General features: G+C 39.5%; 1 protein-coding gene across 1 annotated transcript in view; it reads right to left on the bottom strand.

Annotated features, from left to right (window-relative positions):
• Positions 1-27,346, bottom strand: part of PTCH1 (patched 1) — a 76,537-nt gene that overhangs the window by 8,854 nt on the left and 40,337 nt on the right. Inside the window, exons 12-19 of the mRNA XM_045022375.1 lie at positions 21,554-21,672; positions 19,212-19,611; positions 18,378-18,687; positions 12,309-12,451; positions 9,509-9,692; positions 7,637-7,917; positions 5,936-6,073; positions 2,286-2,428 (exon numbers count right to left, since the gene is read on the bottom strand). Coding sequence (XP_044878310.1) covers positions 2,286-2,428; positions 5,936-6,073; positions 7,637-7,917; positions 9,509-9,692; positions 12,309-12,451; positions 18,378-18,687; positions 19,212-19,611; positions 21,554-21,672 — 1,718 coding nt within the window. The remainder of the gene's footprint in view (positions 1-2,285; positions 2,429-5,935; positions 6,074-7,636; positions 7,918-9,508; positions 9,693-12,308; positions 12,452-18,377; positions 18,688-19,211; positions 19,612-21,553; positions 21,673-27,346) is intronic.

Here is a 27,346-nt window from a genome sequence, read left to right as displayed (position 1 = left end):
CTTTCTGCCAAGAAAATGCTGCCCATTCTGTAGTAAGCTTCAGCATTGTACTGAGTAAGAGCACTCCACAATGGCAGAGCTGCATTGCAGGCTAATCTTTTGTTGAACAATTTAGCATCTCTGAATACTCTTGTTTTGCGTCAGCCAATTCAAACATAAAGGCTGAAGTACTATGGAGGACGAGGAAAGTGCACAAGTGGTTGTCCTTTCCCACCATTGAGGGCTAAGGTCTGGGATCCTTCATGAATACCAAGGTAAACCTGTCAGTAAAAGGGAAGCCTTACTAGTTGGTATTCGGCACAGCTGGAGTTCAGACTAAACTCAAGGCTGCGTTGTAACTGACGATTTCAAGGGCTCAGTCCTGGACAAATTTTTGGACACATTTTTGGAGGGTCAGGGTGTAGGAGGAAAAGTAGGGGCAAGTTTCCTAATAACAGCGCCACAGCTGATAACATTGTTTAGTAGGCGACAAACTTTATTGCCTATGTTTCCACATCTGATCAAATATATCAGATTCCTGTAAAACTACAAATATCCTGCTATTGTAAACATTTTGGATTTTTTGATCTGCATTAGCAAAATCAAGGAACCAATCTCCTTCACTAATATAAACTACCAGAACTTCATGCTGGGACATGTATCAACAACAGGCATTAAAACACATTTGCATCTCATCCATCTAACACTAGAATAAACAGGCTGATTACAAGTCTGGCCACTTAGCATATACAATGTCTGTTAATTTACTTAATCTTCCTAAACACATTGATGGGCTAAACTATCCCTTTCCGGAAGTTTGGAGTCTTCTTCACTCGCTGTAACAATGCTTCAGATTTGCTCGTTTATTTTACATCTGTTTTAGAAAACCAAGGGGAACTGAAGCCAGATTGTGCTAGAAAAAAAGAAACTGATGGGCAAAGACAAAGTTAAACAACAAAAGTTTAAAATATGAAAGGCTTATTTTATTTGTTAAGCAAATATCAAATCCAAATTTGGAATCAAACAAGACTACATGCTGCCATTTACTATGTCATGAAAATGTGCACACTATCTGTTGTAATACTCTACCTATTGCACACATAAGCAAACATGCTACTGTACATTTCATTCAATCTGCAGGAAAAGCCCAATCCTACAAAGTGCTCAGCACGTTATAGGAGCAGGCCCTAACAGAATAGTTCTGCCTCATTACCTCACCGCCAACAAAAACTGAGACACACAGAAGACTTGGTGGAAGTTGCATTTAAGGGCATATATGCAATTCTTGGTAGACAAGGATATAACCTTCCTTTCCCTGTCTTCTCCAAATCTCTCTCTCTCTCTCTCTCTCTCTCTCTCTCGTACACACACACACACACCCCTACCTAAAACTCAGTAGTTAGTCTCTCAGTCAAAGTCTTGACATTTTTTTTTGTTAGATGACCTGATTTAGTTTACATCTATTTATCGAGCTCACTTCAGTCTGAGCAGTCCAGTCATCTATCAGACCATGAATGTTTGGTCCAGCACTACCCCATTCCTGATTTTTTGGGGGGCCATAGTCTGCCACAAAGAACCAGTGTTACTTCTAAGATTAGCCATTTTGCAGAGCAGGTGGTTTGGAATAGAATAGGATCCATTTCATTGCATTTCTCAAATTCCCTTCAAAAGAAAACCTTGCTCCTCTCATACTTGACAAATTCATATTCTTAATTAAATTCACAAGAAACAGCCTGCCTTTAGCCATAAACAGGTCCTCACGCTTTGCTTTACAAATTTTAATACAAACGTCTATGTTCACGCTTATGGTTTCCTACATCCCAAAGAGGGCTTCAATTTTGTTGTCAGTTAAAATCTGCTGCAAACTTCATACAGGGATGACAGGGGAGGAGGAGGGAAAGAGAGTGTCGGTTTCAGGATGTTTATAGTTCCTCTTGTCCCTTCCCCACAAAATGCTGTACATATGAAGAGTCTGGGTTAAAGGTCAAATCCTGCTAACCACTGGACAATACTAGGTATTTGGAGCTAACTTATTTCAGAACTATGCAAACGAGGCAATAGAAGACCCCTTTTGTTTCATTTTAGGCTGGGAGTCTAATTTTCCTGGAACTTAATCCAATGTCAGCAAAGGAAGTATTATTGCAACTAGCATGTAACAAGGAGTTAATAAAGCAGAGGTAAAGCAGGACCATGATTGTAAGCATGCACAGTAGTAAATCAGCAGATACACTGAAATGACCAAACATCAAGAGTGTACACATTTAAAAAAAAAAAGAAAAAGAAAAAAAAGTCAAGAGATGCTTTACCTGACAATAAAATCAAACTCGGACCCTGCAAGCATTAACACGCCAAGCAGAGTAGATACAGCTCCATCCAATACTGGTGCAAACATGTGTTCCAATGCAAGGACAGCCCTGCGGTTCTTGTCTCCTATGGCAGTTAAAAATGCCTGTAAAAAATAAACTCCATGTCATCATTTCTTTGTACACAGCCTTTCAAAACTCTCAGCCTTTCCCAAAGCACGCACGTTTCCTCCCCCAAGCCCAGCTAATTACTCCAATTTACAGTTTATTAAAATATCTTTGTGACAAGGTCTGAATCTGCAGTCATTGTATACAGCTACTACTGAAGTCATGGGAGTGGAGTGAGGATTGATTGCAGGGTCAAGGCCACAGCAATAATTTTCTGAAACAACCCCCGGCCCACCTCATAAGGATTTTCGTTTGTTGCTCTGTTTGCCTGTTCCCACCCACAAAGGATTCGTTTAATTTTGAAAGAACGTCTCATGTAAAAAATTGTAAGTCTACTCTTGAAGTTCTTACCTGGGCAAAACTCCCACTGATGTCATGGGAATTCTGCGGTAGCAGGGACCACATGACTTGAATTATTATTTGTTGTGGACTTGGACGTGGTCCTGCAACCTTTACTCACATGCATAGTCACACTGAGTTCAGCATTCTATTAATGGGCCATATCTTTCTGATACTTTTTAAGCAGAATTCTCCACTAATGTCAGGGATCTCTCCATGTGGGCACAGGACCCCATGCTAGCAGATCTTTATGCACAATCAGCCCCTAACTAAATGAGATGAGCAGGATTTGACCCAAAGTATTCAGTGGGTCTTCTCATATAAACAAGCACTGCAGGACTGTGCTCTTCTTATTCTGTATAGTTATGTTCCATTTTATGCAAATATATTTACAATTTTTATTACTTCAAAACCAAACAACTATAAATCTGTCTCAGGGTTTTATCCTGCCGCTCATCACTATAGTATCTGAGCACTGATGTAATATATAGAGAATCTATCCTCCTTCCCATGATTCCTGAGTAAGCAACTCACAGCATATAACATAGTTCAGTACTCAAGATTTATAAGAATAGCAGTGAACCATGGAAAACTAATGTATCCAGGGTTAGCATATTTTATATACACATGCTCAGCTATGGATAACAAATGGATTTCCATATACAGCACAGGACATGAGCCGATGTGTACTGGACGACTCACATGAGTCAGGGCTGTGGGATCAGACCCATAACATAGTAACAAAATATATGCACTGCACATGGATAGGTGTGAATTTAAAGGATACATAATACAATGAGTGTAGTGTTGATGCAGAATTTATTTGGAGGAATTTAAAAAAAAAAATGAGGTCACAGCTCACAATTGGCAGAGAAAAACTGAGCCACGAGTGGATTGTGAATTTGTTTTAAACAACTACAATTAAATCTTGTATCAACACTATAAGCATTGCATATTTTGTTTATACAACACTGGTGGGGTTATTTATATTCAGTTAGTTCTATGAATGCATTAGCCAGCAGTGCTGCTATAGTTTAACATCTATTAGGTGCTTTCATTGTAAAACCCATTATTTCCAATGTCAGTGTATGGGAAAGAAGTGGTTTTAAGCTGGAGACTGAAACTTTACCCACATGTGATTTTATTTAGGTAAAAATATGACATAAATTAGTTTGGTTTCTCTCTCTACTTAGAACTGACAGCCAAGTGTTTTATAATTTTGTGTTACAATTTTTATTTATTTATTTCAAATTTGTCATTTGTTTCCCCATAACATGCACCAGGTCTCTGAAACACTCACCATCCCACCACAAGCCTTAGCAGGCTGCTTTATCTCAACAAGCCTAAATATGCTTCCAGCTGCCTGTCCCTTTCTCCTCATATTACCCCTCCATCCACAAGGACCTCTTAAATCTACTCCCTCCACCCGCCTCCGCCCCACCCCACTCCACTTAAAACTGAGGGCATCCCACAGTTCACTGCCATTGTGCACCTCAGCCTGCTGCACCCCTAACATGCTTCTGAGTTTCCAATCCTCAAAATTCCCCTCTGGTCCCTGCTGCCTTCTCACTCCCCCAGCAATGCCCTCAGCAGTTTGCATCTCCCCAACCCAAGGTTTTCTTCTGTAGTCGTGGACCACATCTAATCTAATCCCCACTTCCTCTCTCTCCAGTCTACTTCTCTTCCTCCTCTCATTCTTTGAACCTACTGGATTCTGATGGTACTTTTGAAAAACAAAAATATTAATGAATAGGTATAACCCTTCCTACAATAATTAAATTGGCCTGTTTAGACTGATCCCTTTCTATTCTCTATAGTACTGTTTCACTCCATATGGATGGCGATTCTTAAATAATCTTCCCCTGAAAAATGTATGGGAATGACCCTGTGCTAAGTGTGTAAAGAGCCCTCTCTGTCTGTAACATTGGGAGTTGTGAAAACCAACCACTGTTGAGAATGTGTGGGCCTAAAAAAAATCATCAGACACTGGGAATTAATTTAAATCACGTGTAATTTTGGAAATTAGCATATAAACTTTTTTAATCCCACATTTTCCAAATTCTAAGAAAAAAATCTCTGATGCTATTTTCAGCATTTCAATTTGAAAACAAGTTTTTTAATCAAAAGTTAGGGGTATGTGTTCAGAAAATGAAGCTTAAAATGGAAGTCTACATGCAACTCTAACAATAGAAATATCAACATTTCCATAACAAACCAAAATTTTCAAACGTGAACACCAAAAATTAGGCACTGTATTCCATATTTAGACACCTAAATAAATGGCCTGACTTTCAATGGTGCCAGCTCTCATTGGCTTAAACGGGAGCTGCAGTTGCTTAGCACTTCAGAACATCAGGCCACTAGTTTATGTGCCTAAATTTAGGAACCCAATTTGAAAATGTTTCCAACTGTGTTTATACATTCTCTCTCTGTGTGTTTTTTCTGCATGACTCTTCAGTCAATCAATGGGAACTCTGCTTACCTATGGACTGCAGGACTGGGATCATTACTAACAACTAATATGTTCTGAAAGAAAGACACCTAATGGGAGAGTTCAAAGGCATGCACGCCTAACAACATTTGTGCCAAGGAAAATCTTCCCCAAAGTATTAAATTTGCCATAATAGGCAGCAACTAGACACAACAGGGAGTGCACAGTTATGAATTGTTATAAGCAATAACAGCACTTAGAGACAACTGCAGCACTTAGAGACAAAAGAAAGGCCCAAGATAGTGGTAGTGTCTGAACTGACACTTAGAGTGTGAAGGTCTTAAAAGACCTTAACAGTTCTGCTTAGTACACATATTGATACGGCTCATAGAAATACCTACCACATATTAATTGGAGACCTGTAAAGTCATATTTAAAAGCACTTAAACGTGCATTGTTGAATCCAGTCTTATTTCATGCATCATTGACTTAACAGATGGTAAGCATTCTTTCAAATCAATTATGGTCTATCAGGCAACAATCTAACTGGCACACTAACCCTTGTGCAGTGTTTGAGCTTGGTTGTCTTTTGAGAATCAGATCACTCATTTGGATGCCTAACTATGGATTTAGGAGCCTAACTTCAGGCTCCCTTTTTAAAAAATCTTGGAGAGATTTTTAAAATACTTTAAAAATTCTGCCTAATTTTACATACCAAAGCAACATGAACAGTGAATTCCACTCCTATGCCAACAGAAGCAATCAGGATGACCACAGGCACTGCACTCAGCTTTATTCCAATTAGACCCATCATTCCAAACAGCTCGACGGTCATCAGAGCCAGCACCACCACCTAAATGATTTCAAACAGCTGTTAGTAACTTCTTATACTCTATATAAATGAAAGAAAGGACTTTCAAAACAATGTGGGACTAGCAAATGCAACCCTCACAGCACTCTTTCTCTCACTTTCCAAAGGCAAGCTATTTTTCCTTATTTCATTGAGTTCAATGGCAATGACCTGAAAAGAGTCAGTTTAAATTATTCCCCCGGGATCCAGTGGGCAGAGCAACCATCAATTTTCCATTGGTTACCTCTTGTCAATACTATCTAAAACATAATTTATTATTCCTCCCTATCCCCATCCATCAGAATATAACTTTTCTGTTTTTTAACCCATTTCCCCAACAATATTCTCAAAAATTAAAGGAAGACAGAAGTAGAAAAGCAACTTTTAAACAGCTGGTTTGGGTTCTTTCTGCAGAATTCATGGAGTAAGTGAAGATGACTCAAGGGCAGGTTTAAAGCCCGGAAGAAAGTGAATGCCATAATCAGCTGATGAGTGTCAGGTTACAGAGAGTCTCTTGGCTTTGAAGAAACTTAGAGGGATTGGCCTGGACAAAGCAAACAGTTAAATCTAAGGGAAAGCTTTTATTTTCTTTCATCTATCTTGTAAAAAAAAATGTAGAGAGGTGGGGGAAATCTGTGGAGTAGACTTAAAAGTTTCTGGAGCCAACAAAAAAAAATACACATTTTTAAAAGAGATGGAGGACTCTAAAATAAACCCCCTTTCCCAAGAAAAAATGTAAGTGCTACAATAAATGATTTTATAAGCTAATGAATCATGAATGATAACATAAATTGTTTGATTGAGTGCTATGAAAAATATTCTAGACTAAACATTTACCTTTTAACATACCTGTTGCACAAATGTACAGTACAAAAACTAGTGACTGTTCTGTGCTTTTCTACTTCTGGTATTTTATAAGCTATACAATAGTTTATGGAATTTAAACACAGGAACATCATAATTCAATTTAACATGAATGTTTATTACAAGGAATTCATGAAGGAGTATTCTGTATCATTTATAATTTTACTGCTCTCTCTCCTTAAAGACATACTTACACTCCTTTTTCAGTGTGTATTGTACAACTGTTCACCTAGCCATACTTCCTTCTTATCCTTCTGAGATTCACATCCAGAAGTTAGTACAGTAATTTACTGTTTATGGGCAAGATGTAGAAATAAGAAACTGCCATGAAAAATAATTTTGTTTGATTTAAAAAAACCTTGGGGGGTGCAGGGAATGTAGAATTTTTTAATAGCTACTTAAAAATTCCAATTTTCCTCCGTGCTTCATTTCTCATGCTCATGAGTATCTGAGCAGGGGCAAAAGTTTAGTTATGTTTATAAGAAAGGTTTAAAGCTACTAAAGCGTGGTCAAAAGATTAAGGTTATTAAGGGTTATACCTTTACCATGAACCCTACCCCCTCAAGTTGAATAAATATACCATGAATGATGCAATATACATACTCCACCAGAGGCCCAGACATAAACAAAACCTTTCTGACTGCAGCAAGAGCTAGGCTGAAAGGAATTTGCCTTTAACAAAGAACCTTATAATAAACTTACAATGATCCCAGCCGTCCAGGGGTTCAGGAGAAAGAGGGCACACACCAAAAATGTGCAAGCCAGAACCACGCTAATAGACAAGAGAAGCCAGTGACGAAGCCCAATGTACTGTTCCCAAAAAAGAAATGGGTATCCATTTGGGTAGCTGGGGACCCCAAGGCTGGTGTAGTTGTTACAGATAGCTCTCACTTTCTCAATAGCTTCCACAAAATCAGCAGTTTCACGCAATCCATTGAGGTAGAAAGGAAACTGAGCATATTCAATGGGCTCAGCTGCTGGAACTAAGAGAAAGATGATAATGTTTAAATACAGATTGTAGAGGAAGAAAAAACAATATGCAGAGAAATAAATATGATTAAAGCACTTTGTTTTCTGCAGAAAAGTGTTAAATTTGAGTCAAAATTAATTACTTTGTTTAAACTTCAGAACTTCTGTGGCAACTTTAAAAACTCTAATCACAACCGATGACTATATTTCACACCTTGCAGCGTAATTCAATTATTACACAGTACATCATACTCAAGACCAGCTTGATTATATTATTTAATGTAAATGGGTATCTAATATTATATATATGAATTACTGTGGCACCTATCACTTTATTATCTGTCCCTAGTACTCTGTATGTAATGTAAAATAAACAAAAGGGCAACCTTCTCAAACACTTCTCCCTATATTTTAAATATTTTATTTGAAAAAAGATTAGTTTAAAATAAAAATGTTACTCCAGTTTTATGCTGGTATAACTCCTGTGAAGTCAACATATCTTTATCTAAAATCAGTGGAATTAAACTGGTTCTAAACTAGATTTATTCAGTGGTGAATCAGGCCTTTCTATTTTGTAATTCTTCAGTTGTCTATTTTAAAACCACTATCCATACAAAAGTAAAAAAAAAAACCCTAACAGTAATGGCTTATTGAGGAAATACATAACATTTTATCCTTTAATGATCTGACAAACTTAAATTTTCCATGCTTCTTTTTGAATGTAACGCTAAGTCTACTGTAATACCAAAAGAAAAAAAGAGTCTTCCACAACAAGCATTTAGTTACTGCCACTGTGTGTTCCAGACCCTGCAGGGTCATTCAGTTGACTTGCTAAACATGATTTGCCCTATTATAATCTCAACTATAAATTTTCATTAAGACAAGACTTGGCTGACTGCCACAAAGCTCTAGGGTTCGGATACAGTGAAGCACAACTTGCTTGTTATCCAATCGCATTTCTAAGAGAACCAATCCTCTCCTTCCCCTTCCATCTCAGTAACCAACTAGCAATCCACCCAATAAATCCAGTGTAAAAGCAAAGAAAATCAACTCAGGATTACCATTCATAATGTAAAAAGGTGAATGGGGGCAGGTGGAAAGGAAGGATGACACTCTCTTACACTGACTTCTCCACTACCCAAACAGCTCTAGCACAATACAGGTATAGGTGGCTTATATGAATGACCTAACTTGCCAAAAATTTCTTCCACACTAGGGTGACAAATTTAGGATAAACATGATATAATTTTCAATGACGAAACTCTGGAATGGCAAAGGCAGAATGTTATGCACGCTGAAGGTTTCCCTTGCATACAAAATTAACAAGCAGTGTTAAAAAGAAATGTCTAATGCAAGTTTTAGAGCTTAGATATAAACTATTATACAACTAATTATTCAACATGATAAAGTCCTGCAGTGGTACCACATTATACTATATTACACAACTGCATCTGTCTCCCAAGGTTTTAAAGTAACACAATATATTGTTCTGTTTATGCTTCTGAGACCTGTACAGTGTCAAGTAACTAGAGAGTTACTGGGCCTTTAAGGAAGGAGTGAAGCACTTATATAAACTATAAGACATTAAGATTAAATGTTACTTACTTCTCAGCCTTGTTTCTGGCATATAGTCTGCCTTGTCATGGACCCATTCTGGACGGTGAGGCCGGATGTTGGCTTGAGAGGCAGCGTAGGCCACGGGGTCATTGCTAACCCAGGCTGTCAGGTAGATGTAGAAAGCATTTGGGTTAATGATTCCATCTGCATCCACCAGACGCTGTTTAGTCAACTGCAAAATGGGAAGATTAGAAGCCTTTCAGAAAGGAGTTTTGCTTTCAGAGCTCTTGCTACAAAGCTTTAAACAAAAAGACTGGAATATGCAACACACATACAGAATCATTTTTTGTGTGTGTGACTTCACATTAAGTGACTAAACAGACTATTGTTTGAGAGTGAGCAAATATCTAAATATCTGTATTGAATTTTAGAAAAGTGTTTTGTTTTATTTTGTGAAAAGCATATAATATTTATTATAAACATTAAACCAGCAGATGGTTCCAGAATAGACTGAACCAATTAAATGTGAATTCTAAGAGACTGTCTACCGCCAAGGGGGAAAAATGACCAAGTTGGAGAAACATATTTAAAGGAGGGGGAAAAAAAATCTGGCAAGAGTCCCTATACACGTCTGTGTGCAGTTAACCTCTGTTGTTAACACTGAAGGAAATGCCACCCAGTAAATGGAGGAGAGCTATAAAAATAAAACAACATCTGTATAAATTTTGCTAACACTTGCCTCCTATGACCTATGTATTCAGAAAATGCCAAGCGCCAAGAAAGTAGACGAGTGCACTGTGCGGCTTGGGTCATTGTGGGCAAATGTATTTGTGGGGTAAACAGCAGTGGTGTATTTCCAGGGTTTTGTAGCCAAATACTACCCAGCCAGAGGATGTCTTGGATGAAAAACATTATGATTTTTTTGTTTTGTTTAGTTTACTTTAAATTCTGGCTTGACTCCAGTTTCAGGTCTTTTTAATGAAATGAAAAACAACAGTGACAGCAGTTTAAAAAAAAAAAGCTGGATTCCAAAGATCTGGATTCAATTAATCCACAGGATATGCAACAACTATATGTCTTCAAGCTGTCTTTGGAATTGCACAGTACAGCTCACAGCCCCTGTGGGTGCACCACACTTTTCTCCCTCCCAGGCACAGGAAATTATATCAGCAGCTATGGTCCAATCACATTTGTTCCATGATGTACCTGGGACATACTACCAAACAAAACTACTTGGGCATCTCACTTAAGTTTCCTCTTCAATTCCCCTCTTTTGCTTAATTCCTAACTCAACCCCCTGTCCGACTTGACAGCATGCTGCATGTTGCTGCAAAGCACTGTGTTTTATACACCATAGTAACTTTGAACAATGTACTCCGTAAATCTGTCACCTTTAATGCCAACAGAAAAAGGAAGACAATAAACAGAGCAGCCGGGAAGATCATTAGAGTGACTATTTTCTGCCTGAAAGTACAGAAAGTCAGCTATAGTTCTGAGAGAAGAGAACCTAGGCTACTACTGTATTTTTTTTCTGAACCGCCTTTTAAAAGTCTAATTTTAATATAAACAGTCAAAAACACCAGGTTTTGTCTTCCAAATGAGATCAGAATAAAAATCTGCAAATACAACTTATGCTATTATGTACCATATAAAAAGGAGCTCTGATGTGCTCAGGTTGCTTAATGAACTGAGAGTCTCAATTCTAGTACTGCCTTTACATTTAGGGTACATCTGCATTTGAGCTGGGAGGTTAATTCCCAGCTCACGTAGACGTACTCATGCTAGCTCTGCTCAAGCTAGTGCACTAAAAATAGCAGTGTATCCAAGGTAGTACAGACAGCAGCTTGGGCTAGCCACCCAAATATGTACCCAGGGAGTCAGAGTGGTACATATTTGGGTGGCTAGCCCAGGCTCCTGTCCACGCTACTTTCTATTTTTAGCATGCTGGCTTGAGTACAGCTAGCGTGGGTATGTCTATGTGAGCTGGGAATCACACTTCCCAGCTCAAATGTCGATGTACCCTTAACTCATGATAGTGCAGGAGTACTATAGTTGGGGTTGCCAAATTGGATGTATTCCTGGAGGTTTTAATCACATGACATAATCTTTAATTAAAGATTACTCTTTAATTTCTGGAGACTTCCAGACAATCCTGGAGGGTTGGCAGCCCTCACTATAGTATATGATGGCTGCAATACCCTTTCATCCACCCCTGCTAAAAAATGTCTCTTAAAAATGTGCCTTTCCATTCAAATTGTTGGGAGCAAACTGAGTAGTTGGCAATCTACATTTTAAGATTTCTATTCACCAGTCAAAAAAATAAAATAGAGGACGACCGTATATGACTGATTCTTCACATACTTTGGTGTAAATCAGGTGCAACTCCACTCAAGTCAATGGAGTTCAATCTGATGTAAAATTGGAGAAGAATCAGGCCATGCAAAGCTCAATCCTGCCTTCATATACAAGGATGCAGCTCCTATTCGTGTTCAATGGGAACTGAGCTCATGCATTTAAGAGCAGAACTGGGCTCAAAAAATATTAAGTATGCACCAACTAGTATTTCATAAAGATAGACGTTTGTGATGGTTGCTTCTGAATATTAAAGAATGCAGGCTCGATCCTGCAGTCTTACTCCCACGAGTAATCCCACTGAAGCAAGTGACGCTATTCATGTGTGTGAGAACTGCAGGATCAGCTTTATAAGCTCAATAGATACCAAAAAAAATAAAATAAAAAATAAAATAAAACCCCAACAACTAAGTATTCCCCATTCCTTCTACAACTCCCACTAGTTTGTGTATTTCCACATAAACAGGTATGGTCACAGTGACGTATGGGACAGTACCTGACTGATGTCGATGGGCTTATCGCGGTTGCCTGTTTGCACCAGAAGTTTGTAGGCCAGAACAGCATCATCAGATCCATTTTTATAATTGTTATATGTGATTTTCCCAGTTTCCCAGTCACTGTCAAATGCATCTTGAAGACCTAGATGAGTTGGGAAAGGGGGGGAGGGGGGAGATTAAACATGCAGATAAGAAACCACTCTTTAAACAAATTACAGTTGGGAGAAACAAAAGTAATTACTCTTTTTACATATATACCTATTTTGGGCCAGCCTGTAGCCTCTCTAATGAAGCTTCAGGATGATGTAAACCCACCCCCAGTCTCATGCTCACTGAGTGGCTGTGTTAGGGCTCTCCCCACATTATGGCTGGAGTGCAGATGCACAGAGTCCAAGCTAAGGTCCGCTATAATCCCTCACCCTCTGTGAAGGGGGTGGCAAGAAGGAGCTGGCTAGCAGAGCTGAGCTAGTGAGAGACTGGGTAAGTAACCTGCACTCAGAACAAGAGCTGCAGTAATCCACTGCTCCCAGGTAGGGTGACCAGATGTCCCGATTTTATAGGGATAGTCCTGATTTTTGGGTCTTTTTCTTATATAGGCTCCTATTACTCCCCACCCCCGTCCCGATTTTTCACACTTGCTGTCTGGTCACCCTACTCCCAGTAGTCAGTGGGGAGCAGGGAAGGGATTATGACTTGGGGTCACAATTCCTTCTCCTGGTGGCATAGGTCCACACTGCCCCATTCACAGGGCTAGGAGTTAGGTGACAACCTAGCACTCTGTTTGTAAATCAAAAGAAGAGGATTCACAGAGGTCTTAATAAACTACAGTTGTGCAATGCTAATATTTTTTTTAAAACGTGTATCTCCATTCTTCGCAACCTCTGCCCCCACACATTACTGAAATCTCACCCTACGCTGAATGGCACCAAAACAGAAACTCCACTGACTACCATGGAGTTAAATCAGGAAGGAATTTAATCCATTATCTAAAAGAAACACACTCCCCATACTGCTCTCCCCCCCCCCCTTGCCTCCCCATGAGATGCTGGCCAAGCACATTAGCACTCTCATTAACTGTCTTGTGCTACTGCAGAGCGCTAAAGCAATAGGTTCTATGATATAACCAGAAATTCCACTGCAAGGGGGAAAATAAAACCACACTCAAACTTTCAACTTCAAACAACAACTCAGCTGCTTCTTGAGCACAGCGTGAGTGAACACGATTTTGTCAATTTGTTCCATCTGTTCAACTTGTGTAGCTAATACAAGTCGTGGGATCTGCTGCCAGCACGTGTAAAGATCACAGCCAACACCTATTCACTCTCAACTGTTATTTTCCTCTTTGCCACCCTTTGGAGGGGTGGGCGGGTGGAGAGGAAAGGGGGAATACCTCACTCCTCACAGCACAAATTTGGATCAGATTTAGAACAGGAAGCCACAATCCAATGCAAGGAGGCTCTTTGAAAACAGATGACAAACCGCATGTCCTGGGAAGGGAAGGAAAAGCAGAGGGGCAAAAAAAAAAAAAAAAAAAAGCACCGACCCACCTCACAGCTGCCCTGAGAGGCTGTAATCAAAACCATCATTACAGAACTGATAGGTTAGCTACAGCTGTAAAGAGATAAGAGTGTTGGAAGAGAAAACATGACCTAAATGACACACAGCCGTAGGGCCTGAGTGCTCATTCTCCTTTACAAATGCTTACCCCTCCCCCTAGAAAGTTGCCTCCCATGAAGACCTCCATAATCATACTCCCCCCTTCCCCCACTAAAGCCAACAGGTTCAGAACAAAGCAGTAAAGCAAGCCTTCTAAACCCAGCTCAGCCAGTACTCCAGCCCCTCCCAACAAAGGGAGACCATTTAACACCAGATACTCCAACATCATCTAAGTGACTCCAAAGCATGCAATATGAAAGGGCTGCTTGTTGGGCACTCACAGTGGGCAAGATATAACTTAGGAAGTGGAAAAACACGAATCTCTCCTTCCTGAATACAGGTTTAGTCCATTAAAACCTCCAGTGAAATGGTTGTAAGCACCAGTTGTGTTATCGGAATAGTGATGTAAAAGAGCATGTTGGGAGTTAAAGGAGGGTTGTTCAAAAAGAACATGGGAGAGGAGGCGAGACCACCAAAGAAAAGATTGAGTTCTAAGTTACGATATACATGACTTTCCTTGGTAAAGTGAGCACAAGATGCTATGCTAAACAGACAATATTTGGGGCCAGAGTTTTCAGATTAATAAATGCTTCATACAAAGGGGACAACTGGATACACTAATAACCAGAATTAGCTATTTGCATTCAAAATTACTTAACTTGTGCTTGTAAATTCAGCATACAATTGTGCATAAATTTTACATAACTAACCTGCATGAAAATCTGGTCTTTTCCCCCTCCCTTTATACTTTAAAAAAAAATGAATCTTCACCACAAACTCCAAATCCATTTTGAATATTTTATGACTTAGATAGCTTATTCCCTTTATGTTATTACTGGAATAGGCACAAGTACCAGCACCAGTTTCTAATTATTGAACCGGTACATTGCTGAGATCTAGAGATGTCAGAAAGAGTACCTAAGAAATCATCTTTAGGGGTGTATAACTTCTTAATGATTTCAAAGTCGCTAAAACTTACAGACCACCAAAATTACCATGACACTTTTAAAAAATAAAAGTTGTGAATTCAAAGGAAAATAGCTACACATTAAAAGTACAACCAAAAAACTAGTATGTTTTAAAAATAATTGTGATCAGCAAAATCTTTTGGAACAGAAAAATAAAGCAACTTGGTGGTGCCTTCCTTTGGCAAAGCTATACAAATGAAGGCAATTTTTAAAATGGTATATGCAGGAACATAACATAAAATTTGTCACATGAAGCAGTAACCTATGCTTGATGCTTCACATAAAGAAGGTGAACTCCCTCCCTCCAGAGTGCATCTGGCCAATTTTGCCATACTGTACGTGAGATGTTGGGGATGAGGGAATGAATTCCTTCCTGACCCATGCGAACAGCAGGCACTGTGAAGCACAGGGTATGATTACCCTTTGGAAAACAAGTGTAATTATAAGTCAACGGGGAATATAAATTACCTCATTTACATCCAGTCACTTATATACACAAAGTTCACATTTCCAGTTCTAAATGAAATTATTAAAATGTTAATTCCTTTCCTTGATATTTTCAGATAAAAGAGAAAGTGCTTGCATTATTGAAAATCAAGGAGCAAGACAACATTTTAAAAGATTTTGTGGAAGACTGAAGCCATATAACTCCACTGAAAATAAATCAGTGGGAGTCTTGTATGGCTAACGCCAAGCACAATACTTTGATAAAAAATGCTGCTGTTCACATACTATTGTTACCTACCAAATCCACCGTGCAAATATTTAGGTGCCTGAGGGGCATATTCAGCCTGCAATCTGTGCATTGACTTCCTAGTGAAGTCAATGGGAATTATCGCTGTAGTTCAAGCACATGAAATAACCTTAGTTTGCCATTAGAAAGATCATATCATGTTCTCTAACATACAATCACATCATTCTGATACAATTCCACCGGCTCTCCATTCATTCCAGGATCCAATTTAAAACTGTCCCTCTTCCTTGTTTTTAAAAAGCTCCATGGACCTGTTCCAGCCAGCTTCACTGGCCTTTGCTCTCTTTTTACTTCCTTTCCATTCCACTCACTTAGTCTTGGGTCTAGCTAGCACAATATAAGAATTAGGTATTATTATTATTACTATCTGCTCCTTCATATAATCACATTAGTACAGGTGTGAGAGCTTTCTCTAGTATAGGTCTTAGATCCCTCTCCTTCATCAACACTCCATAATCTTAAAACATGTCCTCTCCTTTGCCTACACTGCTTAATGTTTTTCTCCTTCTATTTTAATCTACACAATATAGTTGTTTTATATTAGTCGTACAGTTCTCCCTTCTAAATGTCAAGTGACAGTCACATTTATGACCTAAAAGGAACAAGAGTTCATCAGGGCTGAGGTTTTTGTCAAATCACAAGTTTGGGGAGCCTGCTTATTCCTCCCTAGTGTTTTTTTTTTTTTCTTAAATGTGTCATGCAAGTTACATCTATTATCTCAAAAGTGTGTGAGTTACACATACATCCACCTCCTCTAAAAAGCTACCATATGATTGCAAGGGAACAAGGGAATGGTGGATAATGTAGTGCACAGGGCTTGCTCAGTTTTTGGGTGAGCTGTAGACAGGGGTGGCTCTAGCTTTTTTGCTGCCCCAAGCATGGCAGGCAGGCTGCCTTTGGCGGCGCACCTGTGGGAGGTCCCCGGTCCCACAGATTCGGTGGCATGCCTGCAGGAGGTCCACCGATCCCGCAGCTTCAGCGTACCCGCTGCCGAATTGCCGCTGAAGCCACGGGACCGGCGGACCTCCAGCAGGCATGCCGCCAAAGGCAGCCTGACTGCCACCCTCACAGTGACCGGCAGGACGCCCCCGCGGCTTGCCGCCCCAGGCATGTGCTTGGAGTGCTGGTGCCTGGAGCTGCCGCTGGCTGTAGAGGTAGTGGCTTTGCAAAAAGGAGGCATGGCTTGGGCCAAATCCCTTGCTCAGTATCATTTTCCCAGCAGCAGAGTGAAAAAATGGAGCAAAACGAAACCACTCTTGAACATGGAACCAGAGTGGTTATTGGTGCTGGTGTGCAGTCTTCGAGAAACTCTGAGTCCCTGTGGGATGCAGCTGTGATTACTGTAAGATTCATTTGTCATATAGATGTCAGATTCACAATAAGCATATAGTGGAACCTCTAAGCTTTGGGATATGGACTGTGTGGTGTTCTGGTTTAAATAAATGTGGAGAGACAGATTTGCCTCTGAAAGAATCAGGTACCTGTAATGGGCATGATGACTGATTAGCTTACTGTGTCACTGAAAAACAAGCTGGGTTAGGTATTATCTTTTATTGGACCAACTCCTCTTGGTGAGAGAGACAAGCTTTCCAGCTACACACAGGTGTTCTTCAGACCTAGTGTTTACCACACAACACTGCCAGCAGCAATCCTGCCCTCTTTCCAGACTTACCACTAGCATTGCATGTTGAGCATCAGCACAAACTTGAAGACACAGAAATAATTTCTACAATAAACACTCTCCCCTCAAGCTAACTACTCATACGACATCTCTTTCTTCTGTGTATAGGAAACTATTTACATGTCTGTATCATTGCAAAACATGCAAAAAAGGGGACACCCCACAACTTCCTGTATTTCTTTCTGAGATTGCCTACAAATTGCTTTATTGTAAAAACATAGTAACAGAAACAAATCTCAGTTGAATACCAGCATATAAGTGTATTTGGAAAAGTATATTAAAAACTATTGCCTTTTCTTCTCCTGCAACTGTTGCCTGTGTGCTTCTGAGCAAAATATTCCAAGCAAAACTTTCATTAAGTTAATGTAACAGACTGATGAATGAATCTCAGACCTAAAAAACAAAACAAAACTAAAGCTCCTCTCAGTCTCAATATATATTAAATACAAGAGAGAGCTTGATCATTTTTGGACTGCATGCCACTTAGTGGTTTTACTTTCATCATACTGTCCCACATATTCTCAGAAGGAAAAAACAAACAAAAATACTAGAACTTTTATGCACGTTTTCTAGAAACTATTGACTACATTAGTAATCTGTAAACAGTTATAGGAAAATGTAGACTGTCTCCATAGGTCAGCACAATTTATTTTTCAATTGACTAATACTTCCTAAAAGACCTTCCAACATAAAGATGGGAGAGGGAAGGTGCATTTCTAGGCAGAATTTGATGACCCATAACTAAGAAATGTTACATTTGCTGTAATGTTACTGTTTATTTTCAGTACTAAAGAATAAATTGTTTCAGAATGAATTACTATAATAATCCTACGCACTTGGCCCCTGATCCAACAAAGCACTTAAGTAACATGCTTAACTTTAAGCCTGTGAATAGTCCCAACTGAAGCCAACGGGACTGCTCATGTACTTGAAGTTAGGTCGGTGTTAAAGACACAGGCACAAAAAGACCCACCAAACCCCTCTATTAGCCATTCAGCAATATTTTTACCTTGCAGCCAGTCTCGAAAGTAGTGCAACCACATTTTGGGAAGCTGCTTATTTTCCTCCAACAAAACATATGTAACATTGCTGAAACTTTTGTGAAGGTCATAAAGTAAGTGCTGGATGTTGGGGTAGTCTGCTTTCTGTGTCACTATATACATGTTGTAGAAGGAGAAGTACTTGAATTGTGCAGCAATAAAGTCATATTCTCGGGTTTCCCGTGGTACAATGTCTGTGAGATCCAGTCCATCTCTCACCCGGGTAGTACCGTAAAGACTGACACCAAGTAAACCCAGGAAAAGGAAAATAACCACAACCTGCAATAGAAAATGGAAATGCAGTAAGTCCCATGTTTCTAAAGAAAAGATGCTGCTTAGGAAACATTAGAGGAATTACTTTGAAATTTACTTTTTTAGTATCATGCTTTTAACCCCTACACACGATGCACCCTTTCTAATTCCTATTATAGTCAATGGGAGTTGGACCATGCGCTATACATTTTAAAGGGAACAAAAGTTAGAAATCTATTTTTAACTTATTTTCACTGTTTACAAACTTATATTACAGATGCCAGTGTCTCCCGTCACTCAAAATCTGTGTAATAAAAATACTGTCACTGGACACATAAGTAAACTGAAAGTCTTCAAGTCTTAAATGAGCTCTAAGATTTTAGAGCTCATTTAAGAATAAATATTCCAAAATGAATCTCTGCCTGTTGGCAGTGTAATTTACCAAGCTCTAATGTGGTAACTCATATTGCTCCAAAATACAAAAGTCCTTTCCTCTTGGTCAAGGGAGAAATATGTATTTTTGTTAAATGGATGTACATTTTGCAGGTTACCTTGGCTTTTGGTTTTAGCAGGAATGGAGCGTAATGCTTTTCGGCAAAAGATGAGAGCGTCCATTTAGTACAGGGTGGCTCAAGACAATGCATATTTGAGTCTGAAAACTGGGAAAGCAAATCCCTCGTCGAGCTTGTGCTTTCTGGGCTCTGGCAGCTGAGGTTATCCTGTGTCACTGTGACTGGCTGCACAGATATTTCTGAGCGGGGCTCTGCTGTGGTGTAGTACACATGGGTATGAGGGTCATATTCTGTGCGCAGCTGCACTGTAGATTGCATTGTAATCTGAGTTTCGTGTGCAAAACTGTGACTGCTGTAGGGTGGTGGAGGGCTGTAGCGAGTGTTATCATTATCTGCATATGCTTGAGGCTCAATCTGAATCACTCTGCTAGTACATGGACTGAAAGAGAAGAGACAAACATCCATTTACACTCATACATTTTCATCAGATTAGACAGGGTAGTCTTTATGCATGTACAACTCATTAAATTTTTTTATACTTTAGTTGTATATAATTTTTTGATGAAGGTTTTGTTTTGCAATTTAAGGAAACATTTTGCTAAACAGGGGTAAAGAGAAGGTGCCTACATAAATATGTGTTTCTCGTGCCTGCCAAAACAAATCAAATTGCATTGGGTGTCTATATGTATAGATAAGTAGACAGGCCCAGATCCTGATCTATGTTTTGTGCCGCTTAAATGGGGAAGTAAATAGCAGCTGTGGGTGCTCGGTACTTCTGAAAATCAAACTAAAAAATGGAGGACCCAAAGTTAGTGAAAACTTTGGGAAGTTTTGATCTAAGTAACTTCCCAAACGTCACACACTGAATCTATGGCAAAGCCAGGAATAGAACCTAAGATCTGGGTTCACAGTCCTTTGCTTCAACCACTCCCTGTACCTTGAAAACAAAGCTAGAGATGACATGGCACATTCTCCTTATTATAGAAAGGTTAAATTGTGTCTGGTCCTTAGTGGGTGTGCAAAGGGGAGAGGATGCAAGGTGCCCTCTCTTCTGTGCACAAACCAACTGCAATGGGAGGGAAACTGTAGTCAGTGCTTCAGACTAGCTCCTCCAGTGACCAGGGGCACTGAAAGCCATTGAACAAAAACGTATACCCTGTAAATGATGGAGGTCATGCATTCAGTTGCTATTATTACTTCAAGGCAGGGGTGCTGATGTACCGCAAGAACCCCCAAGTTCCAGCGTCCCTGCCAGTGACTCTAGTCTTTCCATGGGCTCTGCTCCATAAGCATTTGCCACAAAGCTGGCTCAGTGCACACGGGAGGTAGGGAGGGGGCAGAGTTCATGCTGCACCCATTTCCTGGATGGTGGAGCTGATGCTGCAGTCCCATCACTGAGGGCTTGTCAACACTATGAGAGTTACAGCAGCATAACTATGGTGCTGCAGCTGTGCCTCTGTCACCTCATAGTGTTAACTCTCACTGCAGCAATAGAAGGGATTCTTCCATTGCTGTAGTAACTCCACCTCCCTGAGTGACAGAAGCTAGGTTGATGGAAGAATGCTTCCGTTGACCTTGCCAAGCCTACAGCAGGGTTTTAGGTCGGCTCAGCTGTGGTGCTCAGGGATATGGATTTTGCACACCCATGAGTGCCATAGCTATGTCACCCTAAGTTTTATGTGTAGACTAGGCCTAATTCTGTCCAAGTCTGTCTGCTGTGGCATGGCCCTCTTAGCACCTCTTCCAGCCCTACAAAGAGCTGTACCCTTAAGTCACTTCCCAATTCTAAACTTTTGGAAGGTTTTTTTCCCATAATGTTTAAAGGTTTCCATGTATAACAGTAATAATTATACAGAGCTGATGATAACTTTAAGTACAAGTGATGCCTTGGGGTACTCACATTTTGGCCAGTCCCCGAGAGAAACACCCAAAATGGAAATAACGCTTGCCCCACCCCAACCCCCCACCTTTCTACTTCAGCACATGGGCTCTCTTTGGGATCCTACAAAAATAATAAAAACAGTGAACTAAACACTTGTGGATATTCTCAAAGCATGAGTCCGCTACAAACTTCTGGAAAGTTATGCCCCAAAGAGTAAAATGAGTGTGTGTGGCACAGTATGTATGGAACAGAGAGAGCACTGTTTATTATTTTACATCTACCCAGTCAGAAAACCAAGATAGCAAACATGCTTCACCTGTTAGCAATAAAATCATGCTGACAACATGCTACTATGGGCCTGATCCTGCAGTCCTGAAGCATGCAGAACTCCTGCTCACTGCAGTGGGAACTATTCACACAGAAGGGCTGCTGTGTTAGCCCCAAGTGTTAACCACAAGGAGATTGTTTGATACAAAGTTACACTCCCAGATAGCCTCACCTTGTAAAGCAGCAGAATATATCCAATCTCCTGTCCTCCCGACGGTAAAGGTCCATGCTTAGAATAGCAGGAAAAATTAGCAGAACCATGGCAAAGTTGAATACGACAACAACAGCAGCCTAGAAACCAAGTGGAGGTAAAGAGATGTCATCACTAAGCTTCATGCTTTTAGGACACAGGCTTAAAAAGCTTACAAACTCCTTTCAATTCCAACATGTCTATCCATTTGTCATGTCAGCTCATGAGTACATTCAGACTTTAGCCTGGGGGGCTAAGAGAGGTATTTTTACATTCCTATTTCATTGTGGTGAGTCAACTGTATTTAATTAAAGTCTGTAATATTAAATTTTATATAGTTCTTATTTACGTCCACCAAGACATGGTGATGGACATATTTTAAAACTGAAAAAAAAAATACAATACATTATATTTTTGCGAGAGAATTTGTATTATTGCAGTTTTAATAATGCAGAAAGAAAAAAAAGACACCCTGGGGTTAAAACTGTAGCTATCAATTTGAAGGTTATGAAGTCATTTAGCTACCACTATAACATTACAGAATAGTGTTAAATCAATAATGGAAAAAGTTCTAATTAAACTTTAATGAAAATGCTAATTGTAGTAATGTACTACACATTTGATGTAATTAGCTAAAATCCAGCTATAAAAAACAGAGTAATATTTTAGGATTATTTATAGAACTCCCCCACTCAAGTTTAATACAGTTTGATTAATGAGCCAATTTTATTAAAATAACTATTTAAAATGGAACAAGGATATTAAATATTAATTTTAAAATGAAAATTAAATTCAAATCTCAACTGTTCCCCTATCTATTGCATATAAACACACAGGGTGCAGCACATATTATTGTTATTAATTTGTTCTGTAGTAGTGTCCAGAAGATCTGCCATGGACCAGAATCCCATTGTATTAGGTGCAGTCCAACACAGAACAAAAAGTTGAACCCTGCCCCAAAGACCTGACAATCTACAATCATGAAATGATAAGTGACGTGAACAATGGGATTCCTTCACCCGATTAGAGGGTAAAGAGTAAAATACACATCCAAAACCATTCTCTAAAACACATATTAAATACTATGAATGACCACAAAAGATGGAAGAACAGCGTGTAAAGAAAGAAGAACAGCATATAGAGAAAGAAGAAATTAACCCAGAAAACAAAACCTCATTTCAAACTCAAATGACCAAAATGTTCAAAATTATTCTGAAAAAAAAAAAATCAACAAGAAACAACATTAAGCTCTTTGGGTACGGCCTAAGTTACCAACAACATATAAGAAGCATGTTACTCTACCATGGCTCAATGTGTGTGGCTCAATTTAAGGAAATGGCATAAACAGATGGCATGTTCTTGCCTGCCTCCCTCATGTAACTTCTGAGTTGTATGCAATTTTGGCCCAAATTTTCAAAAATGGTCACTAACTAAATTTCACGGGTTATGAGTTCCCAAATTGCTACACCTCTGGCCTGATGATTTTCAGAAGGGTGAGGACTTAATACGCCAAAAGAAGTCAATGGGTGCTCCAGGTGCTCAGCACATCTGAAAACCACACTCCATGTGTCTCAAACTGGTAACCCAGAATCTGTGGCATCCAAAATTAATATCCAGTTTTGAAAATGTAGCCCGTATCATGTGGCCTTGTACAAGGCAATTTTGACTTTTTCTGTGCCTCCTCTGCAAAACCAGAGCAATAAACCTCCCAATGGTGTTATGAGGATTAGTACTTGCACAGTACTCTGAAGTTATAAAGCACCAATTATTATTACAACTTTCTGAGAATGACAGAACCACTAGTGTAAACATTTTCTAGTTATATTAATCCTAAAATTGTAAATATACTGTACTTTAAAGCAATTTACGCTTCTGCTCCTTTTTATATTAAGATCATTAACCTGATTAAAGCAAGATTTTCATGCCACTGATCTGACTGGAGATGTCACTATTGATAGAGTTTCTTTAGTGTTAAAAAGGCTAGTTAGCATTTAACCAACACTTGAATCTTTCAGGGAAAAGATCCAAGGACCATTCCATGATTTATAAATACCCACACACAAAGGTATGTAAGGTCATAGCCAGGACTGCAAAATTAAGTGATTTCCTTTTGATCCTTTCTAGAATGGATTGAATCTGTCAGGAAAACAAACTGCTGCTTTAGCAGGGGAGGTATTTACTGAGCCTACTTTGCAGAAGTTTTTTTTTAAATTATTATTATTCTGCAAAGTCAATCACGGTTGAAGTATCTATAAAGCATGAGTAATTAATTCAGTTAAAGTAAGAGCTTCTGTCAACCTTCCTGCAAACTTTTTGAGATTTTGGTAGAGTAGTCAAGCCCCGCTCCCAATTTCCCAATATAGTCCCTAATTTTTCCAGCATCCACAAAACCTTCTAACTGGGCCTCCAGCTTCATAGACACCCTCCTCCCCAACACTTCCACATACAGCCCTTACCTTACTGGATTCCACTGTGGGTACCAACAACCCTTGGGTGTCAGTTGCCTTGGGGCTCTATAGTTAAAATTGCGTTGGGATTTGTACTTAAGCAGGATTAACAGCATTCTACTTCATACTCTAATGAGTAAATTTAGTCTCCACATTAAACATAACTACTCTTCTTAGGACTACTGAAGTCTCCATAATGCAATTTTGGTCACAGATATACTGACTTTGGCAAAGAAAACATTTTTTAAACAATCCTTTTGTGAAATTTTCTTCAGAGTCTCATAGTTTTATGGACTCCTCTAGCTGAAGTATCCCAGTCCTTACAAACTCCAGACTTACTCACCCACTCACACAGACAGAATGACATCTCAGGTATAAGATAGTTTTTAATTTTTAAAATGAAATACATCATGAGTTGTTCTCCTTATCAATCTTAACTCATCATCTCATCAAAGAGAAGACAACGGACCTGATACAGCCTACCTCCCTGAATCCCCAGATCAGCTCCTAACATATACTGCTGCCTCTGGGGACCCAGGGAAGCAAAAAGAGCAGGAGACTTGTGGGGAGGGGGATGAGAATCAGGGTTAGTGGGTGGGGTCTGCAGTGAGGGGAGGGGAGACTGAGGAAGAGCAGAGTTTCTAAGTGCCGATGTATCAGGACCTCAAAGGCTCCTCTCAGTGCTACTGTTTGTTATGGAGGTTTGGTGTCTGGGTTGAGTGATGTTTGGGTATTGAGGCATGTGAACGAACTTGGGCCTTCATTGACAATTTCCTTGATTTGTAGTGATTATGTCAACAGGAACTGCACCTTAACTCTAAGTTAATGAAGTCTGTAGTGTGGGAATATAGTGTTAGACTACAGGGAATCTGAAATCAGCAGCCACAAGACCCAGCAGAGAGAGCTGGGAGTGGGAAGAGCCTCATGCCTCCCTCTTGAAAAGTCAACAAAAGTTCTGGGATTAGTCTGAGAGGGAAGGAGCTGAGGCCTCATTTGGGGGTGTGGGATGAAGGGGCTCTCTAAAGAGTGAGCATCAAACACATTCCATGAATTTGGCTGCTTTCTCTGAACCAAACTTAAACATTTTAGTAATCTGCTGCTGTAAAATCTGGTGGCTGCTGCTGCATCTGTTAACTGAAATAAGAGAATGGAAGTCTGTGCTGGAGTCACTGAGGGAGAAGGTAAAAAGGCTGGTAGGTTGGGGCCCTGCCCAAGGTATGTGCTAGTCTTTGCCATTCCTGGTAGACCACCCAAGGAGAGTGGGTGTGCTGCACAGCCAGAGGTGATGAGCAGATGAGGAGGCCTGTCACAAAGACTTCCACCTTATTGCTGCCTCACTGCAACTCCCTTCTGATAGCATACATGTCTTGGATTCTCCCCTCCCCCAGCTTTACTTCTGCTCCTTAAATCCTCATGACAGGAGCAGAGACAGTTTAAGGAGTTGGAAAAGAGGAGAGGGCAAGCCTTTTCAGTGTTATTCACAGAGTAAGATAATGAATTAATTTAACAACTTACATTCTCTCTCTCTCAATAAAGCACAGGTATCTCTTTCAGCTACACGGAGTTTGTGTATTACGAAAAAAATCCCACACATGACAACCTACTTTAATATTTAAGAAAAAGTTAATCATTCTTGCATTGAGGAAAATTGTTATTGCTACAATTTATTGGGCTAAGTTCCATGCTTGATTACTAGAACATCCAAGTAACCCCCCCTACATATACAGGGCCAAATTCAGCCCTGGTGTAAGTGGGCTAAGTTCTATTGATTTTCATGGAGTTGTGACCTCTTCTGCCAGGGCTGTATTTGCCCCATGAATTCAATAGGGTTTCATAGGTAGGGCAGAATTTGTACTCAGTTTTTATATTCTTCCACTTCCTCCCCCGCTTAGAAATAAAACAAAGAGCTATTTTGAAGATGTTCTTACAGCAGATTTGGCCAAAACAATTCACAGATTTCTTTGATCGCCTACACTAATTTTAAGAATATTATACATATCTACAAATTTAGGACCCAATCTTGACAGCCCTCTAGGAGGTGAATCAATGTGAGTTTGGGGTTGCTCATAAAGCATTCAGCATCTCAAATTCTATGCCCCTGAGTTAAACAATTTATGAAAGCAATAAATGACAAAAAAAAAAAACCACAAAAAAAACCCAACCCCCACCACGTAATAAAAGCTGTAAAGCAAAACAAACCCCCTCAGATAATATGTTGTAGAAGCTCACTTTAAGACTGCTGATTTTCTTTTCTTTATATTTGATAAAGGCTATTACATTATGTAAGATCTGCAAAAGTTGCAGAATAAATTTGAATTTAAAAGAAAAACATTAGTCAACTCTTGAGACAACGGCCCCCTATTTTGTGGGCTTTGAATTTCTTAAAGTAACTGAACAATTCAGAAGTATGGATGAGCTACATTAGCTCCCATAACAGAAGTTCAGAAAGAAGGAAGTGTTGATATGCTAGGCTGAAGGTTGTGTTCCCATTTATAGGCGCTAGTCAGGATATCATTTATTCTCCCTCAGCAGCTGGGTTATTTTACAGATCCTGGGCCTCAAAAGCCATGGAAGCTTTGACAGCTATCTTGCAATGTCTTCAGAAAAGTGAATGAAGAAAGAAATAAGGTCAAAAGCAACCCTCTTTTTAAGCCCATCTGCTAAAAGTTTGCTATCTAGATGAACAGAAATCAGTATCTACGAAAAGAAAACTGCTGTATTTCAATGCTTTCTAAGCTCCACTAGGAAAATGTCAAAGTCAGCAAGGAGTTCTTATTTAAACAAACATGAATGAGAGGGAGAGGGAGGAAGAAAATTGTAAATAAAGAAATCCACATGTAAAAACAGACCACCCACTAGAATCTTACATGGTTAACTGATTCTGAATGCTATGATTAAATGCATCACCTGATTTTGATTACACCTGGTGAAGCAATACAGAACAAGTAATAGATGCCCCCATTTCTAACAATAAAAGGCTTCATTCTCGTATTTTTCATCTGTGGTCACAAATTTTTCAGTTACCAGCAGATCCTCAGTGCAGGTCATAGGGTGCATATTTTGCGCATTATTCCATCTGTCATATGTATAAAATGTGCTACTACAGATGAGCTGAGAGAGGTTATGGCAACATAGATGAAAAGACTGGGCAAATCAAGTACAGTTTTAGATACTGGAAGGACTGAGTAGAAGTTCCTACAGAAAGATTCTAAGATAACTTTATAATCAGCAAAGAGTCCTGTGGCACCTTATAGACTAACAGACGTTTTGGAGCATGAGCTTTCGTGGGTGAATACCCACTTCATCGGATGAACGCATGCATCCGACG

The sequence above is a fragment of the Mauremys mutica genome, chromosome 6 (genome assembly GCF_020497125.1).
Source record: "Mauremys mutica isolate MM-2020 ecotype Southern chromosome 6, ASM2049712v1, whole genome shotgun sequence".
Lineage (NCBI taxonomy): Eukaryota > Metazoa > Chordata > Testudines > Geoemydidae > Mauremys > Mauremys mutica.
This window is presented reverse-complemented; position numbering and strand designations above follow the sequence as displayed.